Source organism: Nicotiana tabacum, chromosome 8 (genome assembly GCF_000715075.1).
Source record: "Nicotiana tabacum cultivar K326 chromosome 8, ASM71507v2, whole genome shotgun sequence".
NCBI classification, from domain to species: Eukaryota; Viridiplantae; Streptophyta; class Magnoliopsida; order Solanales; family Solanaceae; genus Nicotiana; species Nicotiana tabacum.
Window position 1 is genome coordinate 55,286,083 of NC_134087.1, and position 15,807 is coordinate 55,301,889.

Genomic DNA, 15,807 nt, shown 5'->3' on the forward strand with positions numbered 1-15,807 from the left:
ATTATGGGTTGTAGCATTGGGTCTTTCCCAACATCTTACCTAGGGCTCCCCTTAGGAGCAAAGCATAAAACAACTAAAGTCTGGAATGGAGTCATTGAAAAGGTAGAAAAAAGACTGGCTTCTTGGAAAATGCAGTATTTATCAATGGGGGGCAGATTAATGCCGATTAAAAGTGTCATGGACAGCATTCCTATTTATATCATGTCCCTCTTCCCTATGCCAAGCAGAGTCAAAATGCAGCTAGACAAAGCCAGAAGATCATTCCTATGGGAGGGCAATAGTGAAGATCACAAGTTTCATTTGGTCAAGTGGTCCAAAGTAATCATGCCTAAGCACCAAGGTGGTCTAGGAGTTAGGGATCTACAAAAGCACAATAGGAGCCTTTTATTGAAGTGGTGGTGGAGGTAGGCTCAAGGAAATTCTTGCATATGGAAGAAGGTGGTGACAGCTAAGTATGGGAAGTTGGACAGCTGGAGCACCAAACAAAGTAGAGCTCCACATGGAGTTGGGCCCTTGAAGTATATCAACAACTTAAAACAGGAATTCTTTCAAGAGGTATACTTCAAAGTAGGGGATGGCAGATTTGTTAAATTCTGGAAGGATAGGTGGATCCTGCCCCAACCTTTAAAAGACACACACTCAGACATTTTCCAGATAGCCTTGGATCCAGACTCAACAATTGCATAGAATAGAGGGAACCACTCTTCAGAAGGAACCTGCAGGACTGGGAACTAGAGGAACTCTTTGATCTCTTCAGAATCATTGAAGGTTCTTCCATAGACCTTCAAACTACAGACAGGCTAAGATGGGGCAACTCCAGCAAGGGTATATACACAGTGAAGGCAGGGTACAACAAATTGTGTGCACCTAATGGAATGATTGACAATTGGCCATGGAAACACATTTGGAGATCAAAACTACCCAAAGTTATTTGTTTCTCCTGGATTGCCCTCAGGAATGCTACACTGACACAGGACAATCTATGCAGAAGGAGCATCCAACTGGTCAATAGATGTTACAAGTGCTGCAGCAATACTGAATCAGTAAATCACCTTTTTTTGCACTGTCCAGTGGCATCTGACATCTGGAACATGTTCTTAGCGGTTTATGGACTCAGTTGGGCAATACCTATGGACATTAGAGATGCATTTGAAGGCTGGTGCTCCTGTAAAGTTGAGAAATCCATCAAAAAAATCTGGCAAATGATCCCAGCTTGTATCTGCTGGAGTATATGGACAGAAAGGAATTCCAGATGTTTTGAAGGCATCTCAACTTCCACCAGCCGTTTGAAGTCTAAATGTCTAGTGAATTTGTTTAGTTGGAGCTACCTTTCCCCTGTGAATGATGCCATTTCCCTTTTAGATTTTATTAGCTCCCTTAGCATGGCATAATGCCTCTTTTGCTTTTGGTCTTGGTTAACTCAAGTCTTATAGGTTTTTTGTTTTTATAGAGTTAGCCAAGGACTCACACTTTGTAATTTTCTGGCATCTTCTTGATGCATTCAATGAAACATCTTACTTCATCAAAAAAAAAAAGTAGAATTTACTATTTTCCTAAGACACGAGGTAGCAAATCTGTTTTCTTGCTTGTGAGTGCTTGACTAATTAGATATAGGAGTAGTTCTTTTTTCTTCTTTTGCTTCCTTAGTAGTCTCGTTTTTTTGTTAGAGCAAGTGCTTGCTAGGGCCGGGGCACTTTTCATCTTCATCTGAAACTAACAGTGTGTCAGGAACCCGGCCTAAGAGAGGTGGCCTCTCTCGCGAAAGATGGCCTAATTTCTCTTCTTTCTTTTTGATTTCAGCTTTCCTTTTCTCTTATGGATCCAATAGGCTATATGGTGGTGAATTCTGTGATAAGGGGAAGGTGGACTGAGGAGGGCCCATTGTTTGATCTACAACCCACTTTCTAGGTAGCACTGAGGACTGAAGTCCCTTTTCAGAAAGAAGTCTATGGGAATGCAAAAGTACTTAACCTTAAATCATGTCAAGAATAGATTTTCCTTTATTTTGCCAATTGGAAGACCTCCGAAGCCAATTATACTTTCTCAGAAGAATCCAAAACCGATTATATCAACTGTCTAACTCTAGCAACATCATGTAAACCTAGCCTACAATCCAGAGCCACCTCACCTAAATACAATTAGAATCCGTTTCACCAAACATATTTTGTCTAGCTAATTATCTTCTCAAAACAGTTGCATTGCAATCTATGAATTCATCTTAAAGTACAGGTCCCTCCAATTCTACAAAATCAGCAAAAGCCTCCTTGTACCAGACCTTATATAGCTAAGAAACATAGGCAAATCCTGTTAGGCTTTTTGATTGGCATTCATCCACCTACTTTCATAAGCTTAATAAAACAATCGTAACAGCAAACTTGCAAAGCTCAGTTTTTAGGGCCCTCCTTAAAAGAATTAGACCAAAAGTAGATGTGACACTAGTTGAGAATGCTGATAGAAACCAGGAAACTTTTCCTCCTAATATACCGAGAGAAGGTTCTTCATTTTTGACTATTTATTTTTTTTGTTTTTTGAATTGGTAACTATTGTATATATTATAAAAAACAGTACATAGGTTGCACTGAAAACCAAATTTACATAGAGAGAATTTGAAGATATTCTAATTTAAAACCTAGCAGGATCCTAGTATGTCTATGATTGTCGATGTATCTTCTGTGTACATCTGTTTGCACCAAAAACAAAATAGAAGAATACAATTGAGTTTGATCTTCTGCAGTGGATTGCTTCTGTCTTCAAAACATCTAGTGTTCCTTTCCCTCCAGACTGTCCACCAAATACAAGCCGGAACAGTCCTCCATCTATCTCTGCTAGTTGCTTCAGCTCCAGCTTCTTCCCAACTATAAATGACATCTTTAATCCTGTATGGCATTGACCATGAAATACCCCTAAGACTAATAAAGATTTTCCATAGTTGGTCTGTAATCTTGCAATGTAGAAACAAATGGTTGACAGTTTCTGCATTTTCCCCACACAGAAAACATCTTGAACACAGAGATATTCCCCTTTTTATGAGATTATCCTGGGTTAAAACCGCCTCCTTTGCTAGTAGCCAAGTGAAGCAAGCTACCTTGTATGGAATCTTTGTTTTCCATATATGTTTCCAAGGCCATGTGTCTACCTGTTGATTATCATGATTCAAAATCTTATATGCATCCTTCACTCGGTAAACCCCTCTGTTGTGCCTCTTCCACCATATTGAATCCAAACCTTCCTGTAATCCTGTAAATGCTTCCAGCTCTTTGTAGAGGTCAGTTAGTCTTATTATCTCCCAGTCATTCAGCTGTCTTCTTAGAGCTATTTCCCATCCTTGACAACTCCTCATTTCAGCTACTGTCTTATGCTGGTTTTGTGCTAAAACGAACATATCTGGGTATCTTTCCTTTAAGCTTCCAATTCCTAACCAGTTATCATTCCAAAATGATGTGTTCCTTCCGTTGTTCACTCTTATGGATGAGTGATTCTTCATTATTGGCCAAAGTTCTATGATGGATTTCCACACACTTACTCCATGTGATGTTCTGACTTTTTTTGACACCCAGTTGTTTTCTTCACCATACTTTGCTTTGATCATTTTGGACCATAAAGATTGGGGTTCTTTAGAGTACTTCCATAACCATTTAATTCTAAGAGCCTTACTTTGGTTCTTCAAATTCCTTATCCCCATTCCACCTTGTTTTTTATCCATTGTTAGCGTCTTCCAATTGACTAAATGGAAGACCTTTTTCTCCTTATTGCCTTGCCAAAGGAAAGTTCTTCGGAGTTTGTCCAATCTCTGTATAACACCTGTTGGAATTGGGAACAAAGACATCATGTAAGTAGGTAGAGAGTCTAATACTGAGTTGATTAGAACTAGCCTACCCCCCAATGATAGGTACTGCGATTTCCATCTTGACAACTTCTTCTCACACTTTTCTATGACTGAATTCCAGATTTCTTTTGATTTGGATCTTGCACCAAGAGGCATCCCAAGGTAAACAGTTGGTAGGGACCCAAGTTCTCCTCCCAATATCTGAGTCAGTTGCCCCATATTGTTAACTTCATTAATGGGAAAAATATTGCTCTTTCTCCAGTTAATGTGTAATCCTGATACTCCCTCAAATAAAATCAAAATGATCCTTAAGAATCTAAGTTGGTCTTTTTCAGCATCACAGAATACTAGAGTATCATCTGCATATTGGAGATGTGTGATCTCTAGATTTGTAGCCCCACTCCTGTTTACCTCAAAACCTTTAACCCATCCACTGACTTTAGCCGTTTTGATCATGTTGTTTAATCCTTCTATGGCTATGATGAATAGAAAGGGAGATAAAGGATCACCTTGTCTGAGACCTCTGTGTGAATAAAAATAACCTTTAGGACATCCATTTATAAGAATGGAAAATTTCACAGTAGATATACAAAATTTCATCCATCTAATCCATTTTTGCCCAAAACCCATTTGTTCTAACATTCTTAGTAGGAAGCTCCAGTTCACATGATCATAGGCCTTCTCGATATCCAATTTGCATAAGATTCCAGGTTCTTTCTTTTTTATTCTTGAGTCCACAGCTTCATTAGCAATCAACACTGCATCAATTATTTGTCTTCCTTTGATGAACGCCATTTGTTGAGCATCGACAATTTTCCCAACCACCCTCTTAAGTCTTTCAGTTAAGACTTTTGCGAGCAGTTTGTAGAAGCTCCCTATTAGACTGATCGGTCTGAAATCTCTCAATTTTTTCGCACCTGTCTTCTTTGGAATCAAAGCTATATATGTTGCATTGAAGCTTTTCTCAAACATCTCCTGTGAATGGAAGTTGTTAAAAGCCGCCATGATATCTTCCTTCAGAATGTCCCAGCACTTTCTGAAAAAACCCATTGTGTATCCATCTGGCCCTGGAGCCTTGTCACTTGCACACATCTTCAGACTGCTTAGCACTTCTTGTTCCTCAAAATTACTCTGTAAAGACTCCCTGTCTGATTCAGAAATGCTTGAACTATTTTCAAAATTGACTGTTGGTCTCCACTGTTCAGGTTCTGTGTAAAGCTCCTTGTAGAATTCTATGATCTCGTTCTCTATTCTTTCTGGATCCTCGATTACTTCATGTCGAATCATTATTTGGTCAATGTTGTTGTTTCTCTTGCGTGCATTTGCAGTCCGATGGAAAAATTTTGTATTCCTATCCCCTTCTTTGAGCCACAAAGCTCTTGATTTTAGTCTCCATGCCAATTCTTCATTCTTGAGTTGCACCTCAATCTCCATTAGAGTGGCTGCTTTCCTGACTGATTCCTCCTCTGTCAACGCTCTTAGTTGTTGCGTTGTCTCAAAATCTGCTAGTTGACTTAGCAATTTTGATTTCTGCAGTCCCAAATTCCCTTCGTAACTTCTACTCCATCCTTTTAGCTTGCCCTTGAGAGCTTTTAACTTGCAAGCTAAAATGTAATCAGGTCTTCCTGAGAATTCAAAAGATCCCCACCACTCTCTAATTCTATCCTCAAAGCCTTCCACATTCAGCCACCAATTTTCAAACTTAAAGTATGATTTAGCTTGTTCCCACGCACCACAGTCTAGAGCCACAGGTGAATGGTCCGAAATCAACCTTTGTTGGATAGATTGCTTGATATTTCTGAACCTTACATCCCATTCTTCTGAGATGAGAAATCTATCAATTCTTGAAGCCGCTGTATGATTGTCCCCTTTGAACCAAGTATAGTTTCCTCCTTCAAGTCGAAGATCTATTAACTCCATATCTTCTATACAATCCGAAAACTCCACCATCGCTCTGGACCTCCTTGAACATTCCCGTTTTTCAGAAGGGTACCTTGTAACGTTAAAATCGCCACAAACCGCCCAAGGACCTTCCATCAATCCCCTCACTGCACCCATTTCTCTCCATACTTTTTTCCTTTCTATTCTACAATTTGGAGCATACACTCCTGTTATGTGACATTGAAAATTCTGTAGAAGAGCGTCAAACTTACACGTCAAAGTGTATGCACCAGTCTGTAACACCTCCCCTTTCCATACTCTGCAATCCCATAACAACAAAATCCCCCCTCTCGTGCCGCTAGCTTCTAAACATGCATACCTCACCCATCTACCACCCCATATTTGCCTGACTATTTCCTCGATATCCCCCTCGACTTTTGTTTCTTGCATGCAAATAATGTCTGCCCTCCATTTCTGCACTTGACTTTTTATTATCTCCCTTTTCTTCTTATCGTTTAATCCCCTTACATTCCAGGAAATTACTTTGATCATCATATAGAAATGATTGATAGATCTCTTCCCCTACTCCTTTTTCCATCACTCTTGAACTTGACATCGAACGAAGTTAAACCTTTTAATTCCAGTGATCCTTTGAATCTTTGTTTCTTCACCTCCAACTCTGTCTCCACCCTTCTTACCTGTCTGCAGCTGTCAATTTGCATTAGCAACTCCAGTGCTTCTTCTTCATGTCCTTGAAAATCTACTCCAAACATTTTCCCCAATTTGATCATATTTTGGTGGACCCATATTGTTGCATCCATGTCTTTATCCAGTGATGGAATGTGTTGCTGAACTGCTATAGGAATCACCTCCTCGATTTCCCACTCTTGAATAGAGCTAAGTTGCTTTAGGTGTTCCACAGTGCTTCCCACATGTTCATTCCCCATCTCTGAGTTTATGCTTTGCTCCCCTTCCTTCTGTTCCGATCTTGCCCAATCTGCTCCTCCATCTGACTGATTGCAACTGGTAATTGTTTCCTTTTGCATACTTTCGAGATTCACATTAAGGGTTTGGTCCCCTGGAGAGGACTCTTTTGCCCCTGAGTAAGAAGGCCCTCCCATTTCCTCGATATAAGGCTTCCGCCCAATATCATAAGAGATCTCACACGAGAGGTCATTAAAAATGACTTGTGCAGCCATATCGGGGTCATAGGATTTCAGCTTGACTTTTGACACTTTACTGCTCTGATTCATCGAAGTTGAACCTTGTGCAAATTGTCCACTTGCCTTTCCTTTACCAGTGTTAAGCTCATATCGTGTCTTTCTTTCAGCCTAGATTGGGATGAAAAATTTGGTTCCGTCTCTTTCAATCCCCACCTCATTGGGAATCTTTCTGCCATCACCAACAATTTTGATTCTTGCCCACTTAAGATGGTTTTTGAGATCAGTTTCTTCTTCTGTAGCTAACCATCCCCCACAGAGATCTCCTATTTCTTTGAAGATCTTTTGTGACCATAAATGTAAAGGAATCCCCATGGCTCTAATCCAGCATGTTTCCTCAATTTGTGAGTTTGGAATGCTACCGGCAATATGATTCCACCATTCCAGATGAAGCTTGAATTTTTTCCATCTCCATTCTCCTTGCACAATCTGCTCTGCCATGAATCTGTTTGGAAATTCAAAAAGAAACATGTTTCCTGTCATTTCATATATGTTTACTCCGTATGCTTTGTTCCATTAAGCACAAGCCCATCGCCTTATGTCTGCTAAAGTGGGTCTCTCATTGATTTCTTTCCCAAAAGACCCGATAATGCATCTTTTTAGTAGGCATGTATCCTCTCCTCCAGTAGGTTCCATAATAGAGATTTCCCCATTGTTCGTGTTGACCCTTGCCTCTCGAAGTGTATTGGACTGCCATTTACTCTCCTTAACTACTTGGGCATAAGGGAGATTTTCCACAGTGTTTCTGGGTGGTGCTATGGAAATCCGCCTGTTGGTCTGATTAATGAATCTTTCTATCTTAGCTGCTATGTCTTTCCAGCCAGAGTTCAGAGTTAACTCTGGCAGTATTATCACTGACCTCCCTTCTCCCTTCAGTGACAGAATACTCATATATCTTCCATGAGCGTTATATTTCCTAGTACAGAAATGTTCTGTCATTTGTTCCTTGTACTTCCATCTCTTCACTAGATTGTTTTGATTTGTCGAGGCTTCATTAAGTGCAAAGCAAATCCATTCCATTGCCTTTCTGCCCATGGATGATCTTCTCATCATGTTGCGACTTCTCTCAACCCATTCAAACCATGTGTCTTTGTTAGAGTTCCATCTGGTGATGTCAAAAGATTTGAATCCTGCGTTGAAATATATCCTGTTGTCTCCCATATTGTACTAAAACCAGCTGCTCAGCTTATGAAGGTTAAAGTTTGTTTGGAAGTTATCCCGGTGGGCTAGAAAACTCGAAAATGAAAGAGGAAAAACCAGAACCAGAAATCTGGAAGGTTCCTACCACCGGAAAAGAAAAAGTTGTCGAAATTCAAAAACGATTGTATGGTTGTGGTCGGAATTCCCTAGTGATTGTGCTGTCTAGAAGAAAATTTTTGAAAAAGTGGTCGGAATTGTGCTCACGCGCCGGCGCATGGCTTTGTCCTCGCCGGAGTCTGGCTGTGCGTGGGGGCGCGTGGGGGCGCGTGGGGGTGTTTTATCGGAGCTATTTTCAGAGGGGTGGTCGGAATTTGATCGGCGTTCTAATGGTGTTAATGGATTCTCAGAATTCCTTGTTCTCAGGCTCCTCGGGGAGTGTGCCTGAGAGCTTTAAGAAAGAAGAGAGAGAAAATCCCAATCGTACAATTAGATATTCCATTTTTGACTATTTATGTTACAGGGAAACGAGCAAAAAACAGATATAACATTTTCTACACATCATTGAAGACATCTCTTATATTTAGCAATCTTCTGACTGACCTTGAGAGTGTTGTCGCTAGAATCGAAAGCCTCTGTGCTTCCAGAACAACTACATAATTGAAAGAACATACATGTCATGAAAAGTGAATGTTATAAAATATACAAATACCAAAGCAATTCTCACCATTTATCCTCGGAAGAGCACAGTTCTATTTGCTGCCTGATTAACTTTTCACCTTTATTTTTGCTTTCCTACATGTTCAAGAGTTTGAGCAAGAAGTCTGAGTGAAAAAAGCTGAAAGATTTGATAGGATATACCTTTGAGATGGGAATATCTGAGCTGTTGCCTTTCACGGATTTGTAACGCTCACGCATAATTGTTTGACATCTTGAGATTGTCTCTTTTTCTTTTAGAGAACATGGATGTTCATCCTTCTTATCAGACAAGGGTCGTGAACTGCGAGTTCTTGAATGATATGGAAGATGCTCAGTTCTAATCACTGCTTCAATGGCTCCATGTGCATCATCTTCATGTTCATCGTCAATCGAAAACTCCTTATGTAATTCAAATGATGCAGAAGCTGAACATGGTTCAGATGTTTTTTGTCTTTCTCTAGTATCGAGCTCTTGGTTTGAAGTTTCACTTAACTCTTCCTTATCTGAATATTTCTCTTTTATGATGCTCAACGGAAGAGGTCCCTTTTTGCAAAATTGCATTTCCAATTTGCTGCCCCCACTGTTACCTGACCGAGTCATGCCATCTTGACATTTTTGGTTTGGTGCATTAATGGAGCCAGCAGTCTGAGATATCACAGGAAGAACAATGAGAACAAAATCGGTTATGCACTTCCAGTGACAACTGATAAAAATCAATAGAGGGGATAAAGGAATGTACTTGAGCTTTATTTTTCGAACTATCAAGTAATTTCCTAATGAAACTTTCATCTTGGTGAAAACGAATTAAAAGATCACTGTTTCCCTGCAAAAGAAAAGAAGAGAAGTGTAAATAAAACAAAAAATAGTCAAACCAAATGCTGCATGCCAAAAGAAAATGAATTGTAGAACTTGCCTGACTAATATGTTTTTGACCCACTTTATACAGTGAAGATGGTAGCAAAATAAGTCCAGGGATATGTGAACGAGAGACGCGTGTGTTACCTATTGCATCCAACAAAGAAATCCCAATATCTGACAAAACATGAAGCTTCTGCAATATGACAAACTCTCTCATGAATCAACACTAATACATTTAAGAATAAGGAACTAGCATCAATATCAAGACCAAGACACTGACAGGTGTAATTTGTGCATCAACAGCATCCTCTGCTTTTTTTATAGCATGGAAGATGCTTCTCAAGTATGAAATAGCTTTACTAATGAGGTCCACAGTGCCATCAGAGCAATTAAAATCAACCAACGCCTGCAAGCTGAAAACAAGTGGACTGGCCCAAAGGGATAGTAAGAAAAGGAAGAGGTGTTTAAAGACACAACTGATGAGTAAACACTAACCTGAAAAACTGAACACAGAAGTTGGCATCATGATGATCAGCAGTGGGAAAATTTGGATCATGAGCTAGGATGTGGATCAAGAAAACCACTACGTAAACAGGAAGACCAGTCACATGTCCAGGCATTGTAGATATTTGATTTATTCTTGCTGTATTTCCATATTCCTGTACAAATTCTTCCATGTACTTCAAAGACTAAAAAAGGGTTATGTCAGGAGAGCGCAAATAATCTGACAACAAACAAACCACTAAGATTTTAATAAAAACCTACAATTTGTTGTAGATCTTCTGGAGAGTCTGTGGCAGCAAATGGAAATGCACATGCATATCTACAAGGGATCTTATGCTCCCTCAAAAGCTTTTGCACCTTCTTAACAAACAGTCTCTGTACTAGAGGAGAATTATCCTATCACCAAGTTATAGGAATCCAGGATCACAAACTTCGAATATTAGAAAAGTGAAACTCAAACGCAAGCTATTACTGTTAACTTATATCTACATAGGCTTTCAATTCATCAAGTCAAATTCTTGCTACAATGAATATCAGGAAATTTATGACGGTTCGACCTTAGCTAAAGTAGATTCTGCCAAGCATGGCAGAAAAGAAAATAAAACAAGGCAAGCTTGAAAATATAAAACAAACTAAGGAAAGGGAATTAGTCCGCCATTTAGCAGAGTCCATATCATGAGCTTTGTCTGAATTGGCTACCTTATACATGATATAACATAACAAACAATGGCATCAAATATCAACTACATTTAAGAAGCTATACTTTCACAGCAAGAAACCCAACTTACACCATATAGTAGTCCAAATCATCCAGTGTAAGAACTCCCCTCACTTAACAAAACTATCAACTCTTTAGTTCTTACTACCTCCATTTCAATTTATGCGTTAGTAACTCTTTAACTCCACTTTCCACATGGCATATTTAAGACCACAAGATTCAAGGACATCTTGGTACATTACGTGCATTTTTAGTTTAAGACAGCAAGATTTAAAGGTCTTCCTTACTTTCTTAAACTCCGTGCCCGGTCAAACTAAGACACATAAATTGAAAAGGAGGGAGCAACTTCTTTTGTTCCTTTTTGAAAATTTTATTACTTTTTCTCATTCATTCTCCACCAAGTTTAACTACAGGAAATGAAACTGAATTATCTCCTATGAACCGAGGCTCTCAGTCATCAAAGTCCTCTTACCAGAAAAATGAAATTACAAGAGAAATCCATTCTATTTGCAAAACTAACCATTACTCTACCTCAACATACATTACGCTTGGCCAATATCATAAAGAAGAAAGACAACATGAGAAAATGACACAATTCTGCTGATTGTAACGGTGACAAGGTAATAAACTATAAACGTATAATGTCTTCCCAGAACCTAAACGCCAGAACAACAAGTAAACAAGAGGTATGGTTCTATATTATATAATCCAACTGTTACTTATCAATTATGCACTGGATAAGACCTTCACAAATATAAAACTTGTTGAATCTCAAACACTGCATCTCTTTGGCCAGTGAGTTGCTAGAATTTGTAAGTAATTACAAAAGGATTACTTCAGACTGGAGCTCTTCTAACCTTGGCCGTCAAAACCGTGCAGCGGAAAAGTTGTGGTGAAATGAGTGAATCCCACCTTCTTGAGAGCTGAAGAACGGACTTTGCAGCAGCTAATCTAATATGAGTCTTGTCAGAATCACTGCTAAAAAGATAACGGATAAATAAGACATTGCAAGTGTCACAAACGCAACAAAGAAGATATCACCTGCAGCAAAAATGTTTTGAAACAGAGAATACCTTTAGTTTCCACCTTTCATTTGTTCTGGTTAAATTTTCTTAAAAGCTACAATGTGGCAAGCATGTTATCTATAGGAAGTACAAAAGTGACCTGCAATACCTTCTGTTTGTCTGAAGTATAAGCAGCATAGAATCTACTAAGTGGTAAAGTAGGTCCAAACATTTTTTGCCAGTAGGCAAGTGCAAGCAAAAAGGACAAGCCTCCGCACAACGGTAGAGTTTCTTCCTTGGAGACCTACAGGTCACAGGTTCTAGGTGTGGAAATAGTCTCTTTGCAGAAACGAGGGGAAGACTGCATACAGTATACACCCACTCACCCTAAGGGAACAAAAAATGAAAGAAAGAAGAAGCGAAGAAGAATGGAGGCTTAGGCTAGTTGCTGGAGTTTTATGCGATATTCTGGGATATCCTTTTTATTTCTGGAAGTAATATTTGTCACGCTAAGGCCCAAAGTAATTAGTCTAGATTTTATCAGGTCAATTTGATGTCCCAGAATAGGTTACTTGTGTCCATTTTATGCGACAAGGATGTCCAAAAATATAAAATATAAAAGAAGATATAAACAAATAGCGTATACAGTGTCGCATAGCCTTAAATTTTGTGCAGTGCTTCATGGATAGTGACTCCATGCTAGAATTGTTTTCAACCTATGTGGTTACATCTGCTAGGAGGTAAACCATGAATCTAAACTACATATTGTCAGAGCATATAAGAGCCTTACAGCTTACAAGTATGTTGGTCCTTGAGCATGGAGATTCACCCTCTTCCACATCATTAAGTGGAGACATCGGTAAGACCATTACTTGACTTACAGTTTCTGTATTAGTATTGGGTAGTGCCCAATTCCTTAAGTTTTCACGCTAACGTACAAGCCACTAACAACGAAATTTTCATTCACAAGTCACCAGGAATATAACATTACCCAAATGTCGAGGACTCTCTAGTATGCTCAAAGAAGCAGAATCTCATATACTGATAAACATCTAATTAGAAATTTTGACAATAATCATCCTACCTTGAGATACTACCACCATAAAAATCACCCTTCTGAAGCATTTCCAGTATAATATCCAGTAAAAAGTTAATTGGACGACTGACAGCTGCACTTTGATGGGGCAAAAAGCTCCGGACTAGCGTCTTGAGCCCAAAAATCTGCATCAACTGAATAGTCAACAGAAGCCAAATTCCTAACTATAAAGCTAAACTATTATACATTAACATCTTTTGGGTCCTGGCTGAAGTTCAGTGATTCGAAACTTATTAGCACATAAACCAATCCATGAGCTCAGTCAGTTAAATGCAGGACAATTTTCAGATAATTTAAGTTTTTTTTTCTTTTATGACGATGGTATTTGGACAAACTTGCGTGCACTTCGACTAACCCACCGGGTACTTGTCACCTACCAATTGCACAGATGTTGGGTAACTTTACCCATCAGACTTGAGCAAATAGGAATAATTGAGATTGTTACTCCATCTCTTCGACAGCTAGGTCACCCCCTTTGAAGCAATTTTCAGATTATTATGTAGACAACATTTAACAGAACAGATAACAAAAGAAATACTGTTGTGATTTTTGCATGCTTGCTTGGAGTTGAGGGTCTATCGGGAACTGCACAAGGTAGGGGTAAGGTTGCCTATTCACTACCCTCCCCAGACCCCACTTGTGGGATTAAACTATGTTTGTTCTTGTTGTTGTATAACAAAAGAAACACATTCCCCACTCAACTTGCACAAATTATCCCTTTTCCACCTTTTCTTTGGGAGCAACCTCTTACATACCTTATATATCCACATCCATAGCAAGTAACCTGCTATTTTACCGCATTGCAAGTGCGTTTTTTCCCAACAAATCTGGTGCATGAAGAGTAAAAACGTTGTATTGAAGCTTTAGTTGAACACTCCATGTCCTTCTCTTTCCTTTCCCATTCTTTTTAATATATCTCCGGCACTCTTCCTTTCCCCCTTTTTTCCAATGAATTTGATGGTTTTCTAAGTTTATTTGATCAAAAAAATTCGTCAAAAATTTCCTGAGGGAATTCTCTTACTTTGAATTCCTCAAAGATGTCTGAGTAATATCTTGGGTCTCTTCTGACATGGTTTATGATCCAGCAATGCGAAATGTTATCAAAATACTTGAAAACCAATCAGAAAGAAACACAGAATCAGAATGAAGAAATTCTATAAAGGGAAAGTGTAAGAAGGATTATATGTTGGTGAAACAAGTATTTTTATTAGAAGACACATTTTGATGTATATATTTGTTATTTAAAGTGATTATCATTTATGTTACTTTTGGTGCATTTCGGAATGAGATTTATATATTGCATTTTGGAAATGTGAATTGTAGGTTGCATCGTAGATGCAAGTTATAAATATCATTTGTCAGGCGCAATCTGTTATTAACCTCTGACAAGCTCAAGTGCATATCCATACGTACAGCTATTCAATATGAAGAGCGATTACAAGTGAATTCTTAAAAGATGGAACCCAAATGGAGATGTATATATTAAAAGAGGTGCAAGTGCAGATCAATCAGTTGACGGCTTTTAAATGTTCAAAGACATTCAGTTCAATAAGTGGATTGTAGACTGGTAGAACCCAAATCAAAGAGGAAAAGGAGTGCGAATAAGATGGATGAGACTCACCTTTAATTGGCAAGAAACACTACATTCAGAAGAAGCATTTTCTAACAAATTTGGATCCTCCAACATGGCCCCCTACTAGGAAGAAATTTTATCTACATCAGTAGGGAAAGAAACAGCAATTTACAGATATCAAAGTGAACAGGTCAAAGGAGTACTATCAGTTATTATGCATTTCCCCTTTGATCAGTTCCTTTTTAATTTTTTCCATTTTTTGGGGGAACAAGTAGTCACTAGTCAGAAAAAGACACTCACATAATTTAGTTGAAATATTTCCTCAATGATATAACGGGTCACCACCTCTTCGTGCACTTGAAATGCTAAAACAGAATGTTGTGCCAGACAGCCCAAAGACTGCAAAACTGTTGGAAGCTGCTTCCCCAGATGCAGAGAATCCACAAGTTTCTAGAAGGATAATAAATGCAGAAGAGATAGAACCTTAGGATCAATCCATAGAGGAGTTTAAAATAACAGAGTAACAACACAAACAAAAAAGTATGACAGGTAAAAGGCGAGCACAAAGGCATGGGGTGTAAGCACCACAATTTTCCAGTTTACAGTGTTTCCATCAGTACTAGGTAAAGTTTAAATAAATAATATGCTAGTGAAAATGGTAAAGTAGAAAATTTAATTAAAATTGACTCGAGAAAAGAAAACAATGAGAAAATGATGGATCAACCAATATGAAAGCATATTGTAGCATAACAGAGCCCATTTTGCTAAAAGAACAAATAGTTCAAGTCAGTTATAGCAAAAAACATCTCTGATAAAACATGTACTATCAATTTCTTTTATGACGACATGTAGTATCAATCTATAAACCATTGGGGTCAACATTAAACCAAAAACACTATGCATTAGATGCAAAATGAAACAAAAACAACGATCGCTCGAAAAGTTCAACTATAATTATCTCATGCCACTACCACCAAAATTAGCACATCCTCTTCCGTCAGAACTTCACATCTTCCATTCTAATTTTCCAGTTTCTTAGCTAGCGTTTGGACATAGATTTGGTTGAAATTTGAAAAAAGAGTTTTTGAAGTTACGTTGAAAAATAATTTTTGGAAGTTGAAGTTGTGTTTGGACATGCATTTTATTTGAAAAAAAAAGTTGAGATTTTGTGAGTGGAAGAAAAAATTTCACCAAAAAACTCACCGTTTTTTGGAAACTTGAAAAAAAAATTCAAAATTTTCTCAAAAATTGATCATATTTTATGAACAACCAGTGTTTACAAAAAAAAAAT

The 15,807-nt window shown here is 38.4% G+C and overlaps 1 protein-coding gene across 13 annotated transcripts in view; it reads right to left on the reverse strand.

Annotated features, from left to right (window-relative positions):
- LOC107805260 (sister chromatid cohesion protein PDS5 homolog B) overlaps window positions 1–15,807 on the reverse strand; it is a 39,059-nt gene that overhangs the window by 9,142 nt on the left and 14,110 nt on the right. For 4 of the 13 annotated variants that reach the window (XM_075219272.1, XM_075219280.1, XM_075219279.1 and 1 more), the window contains 12 exons: window positions 14,817–14,966; window positions 14,565–14,636; window positions 12,932–13,068; window positions 11,701–11,821; window positions 10,387–10,521; window positions 10,117–10,310; window positions 9,902–10,049; window positions 9,677–9,814; window positions 9,503–9,586; window positions 8,926–9,408; window positions 8,792–8,859; window positions 8,668–8,716 (listed from right to left, as the gene is read on the reverse strand). In XM_075219272.1, the coding sequence (XP_075075373.1) occupies window positions 8,668–8,716; window positions 8,792–8,859; window positions 8,926–9,408; window positions 9,503–9,586; window positions 9,677–9,814; window positions 9,902–10,049; window positions 10,117–10,310; window positions 10,387–10,521; window positions 11,701–11,821; window positions 12,932–13,068; window positions 14,565–14,636; window positions 14,817–14,966 (1,779 nt within the window). The remainder of the gene's footprint in view (window positions 1–8,667; window positions 8,717–8,791; window positions 8,860–8,925; window positions 9,409–9,502; window positions 9,587–9,676; window positions 9,815–9,901; window positions 10,050–10,116; window positions 10,311–10,386; window positions 10,522–11,700; window positions 11,822–12,931; window positions 13,069–14,564; window positions 14,637–14,816; window positions 14,967–15,807) is intronic. The other 9 variants (XM_075219283.1, XM_075219282.1, XM_075219278.1 and 6 more) reach the window with 5 other exon arrangements.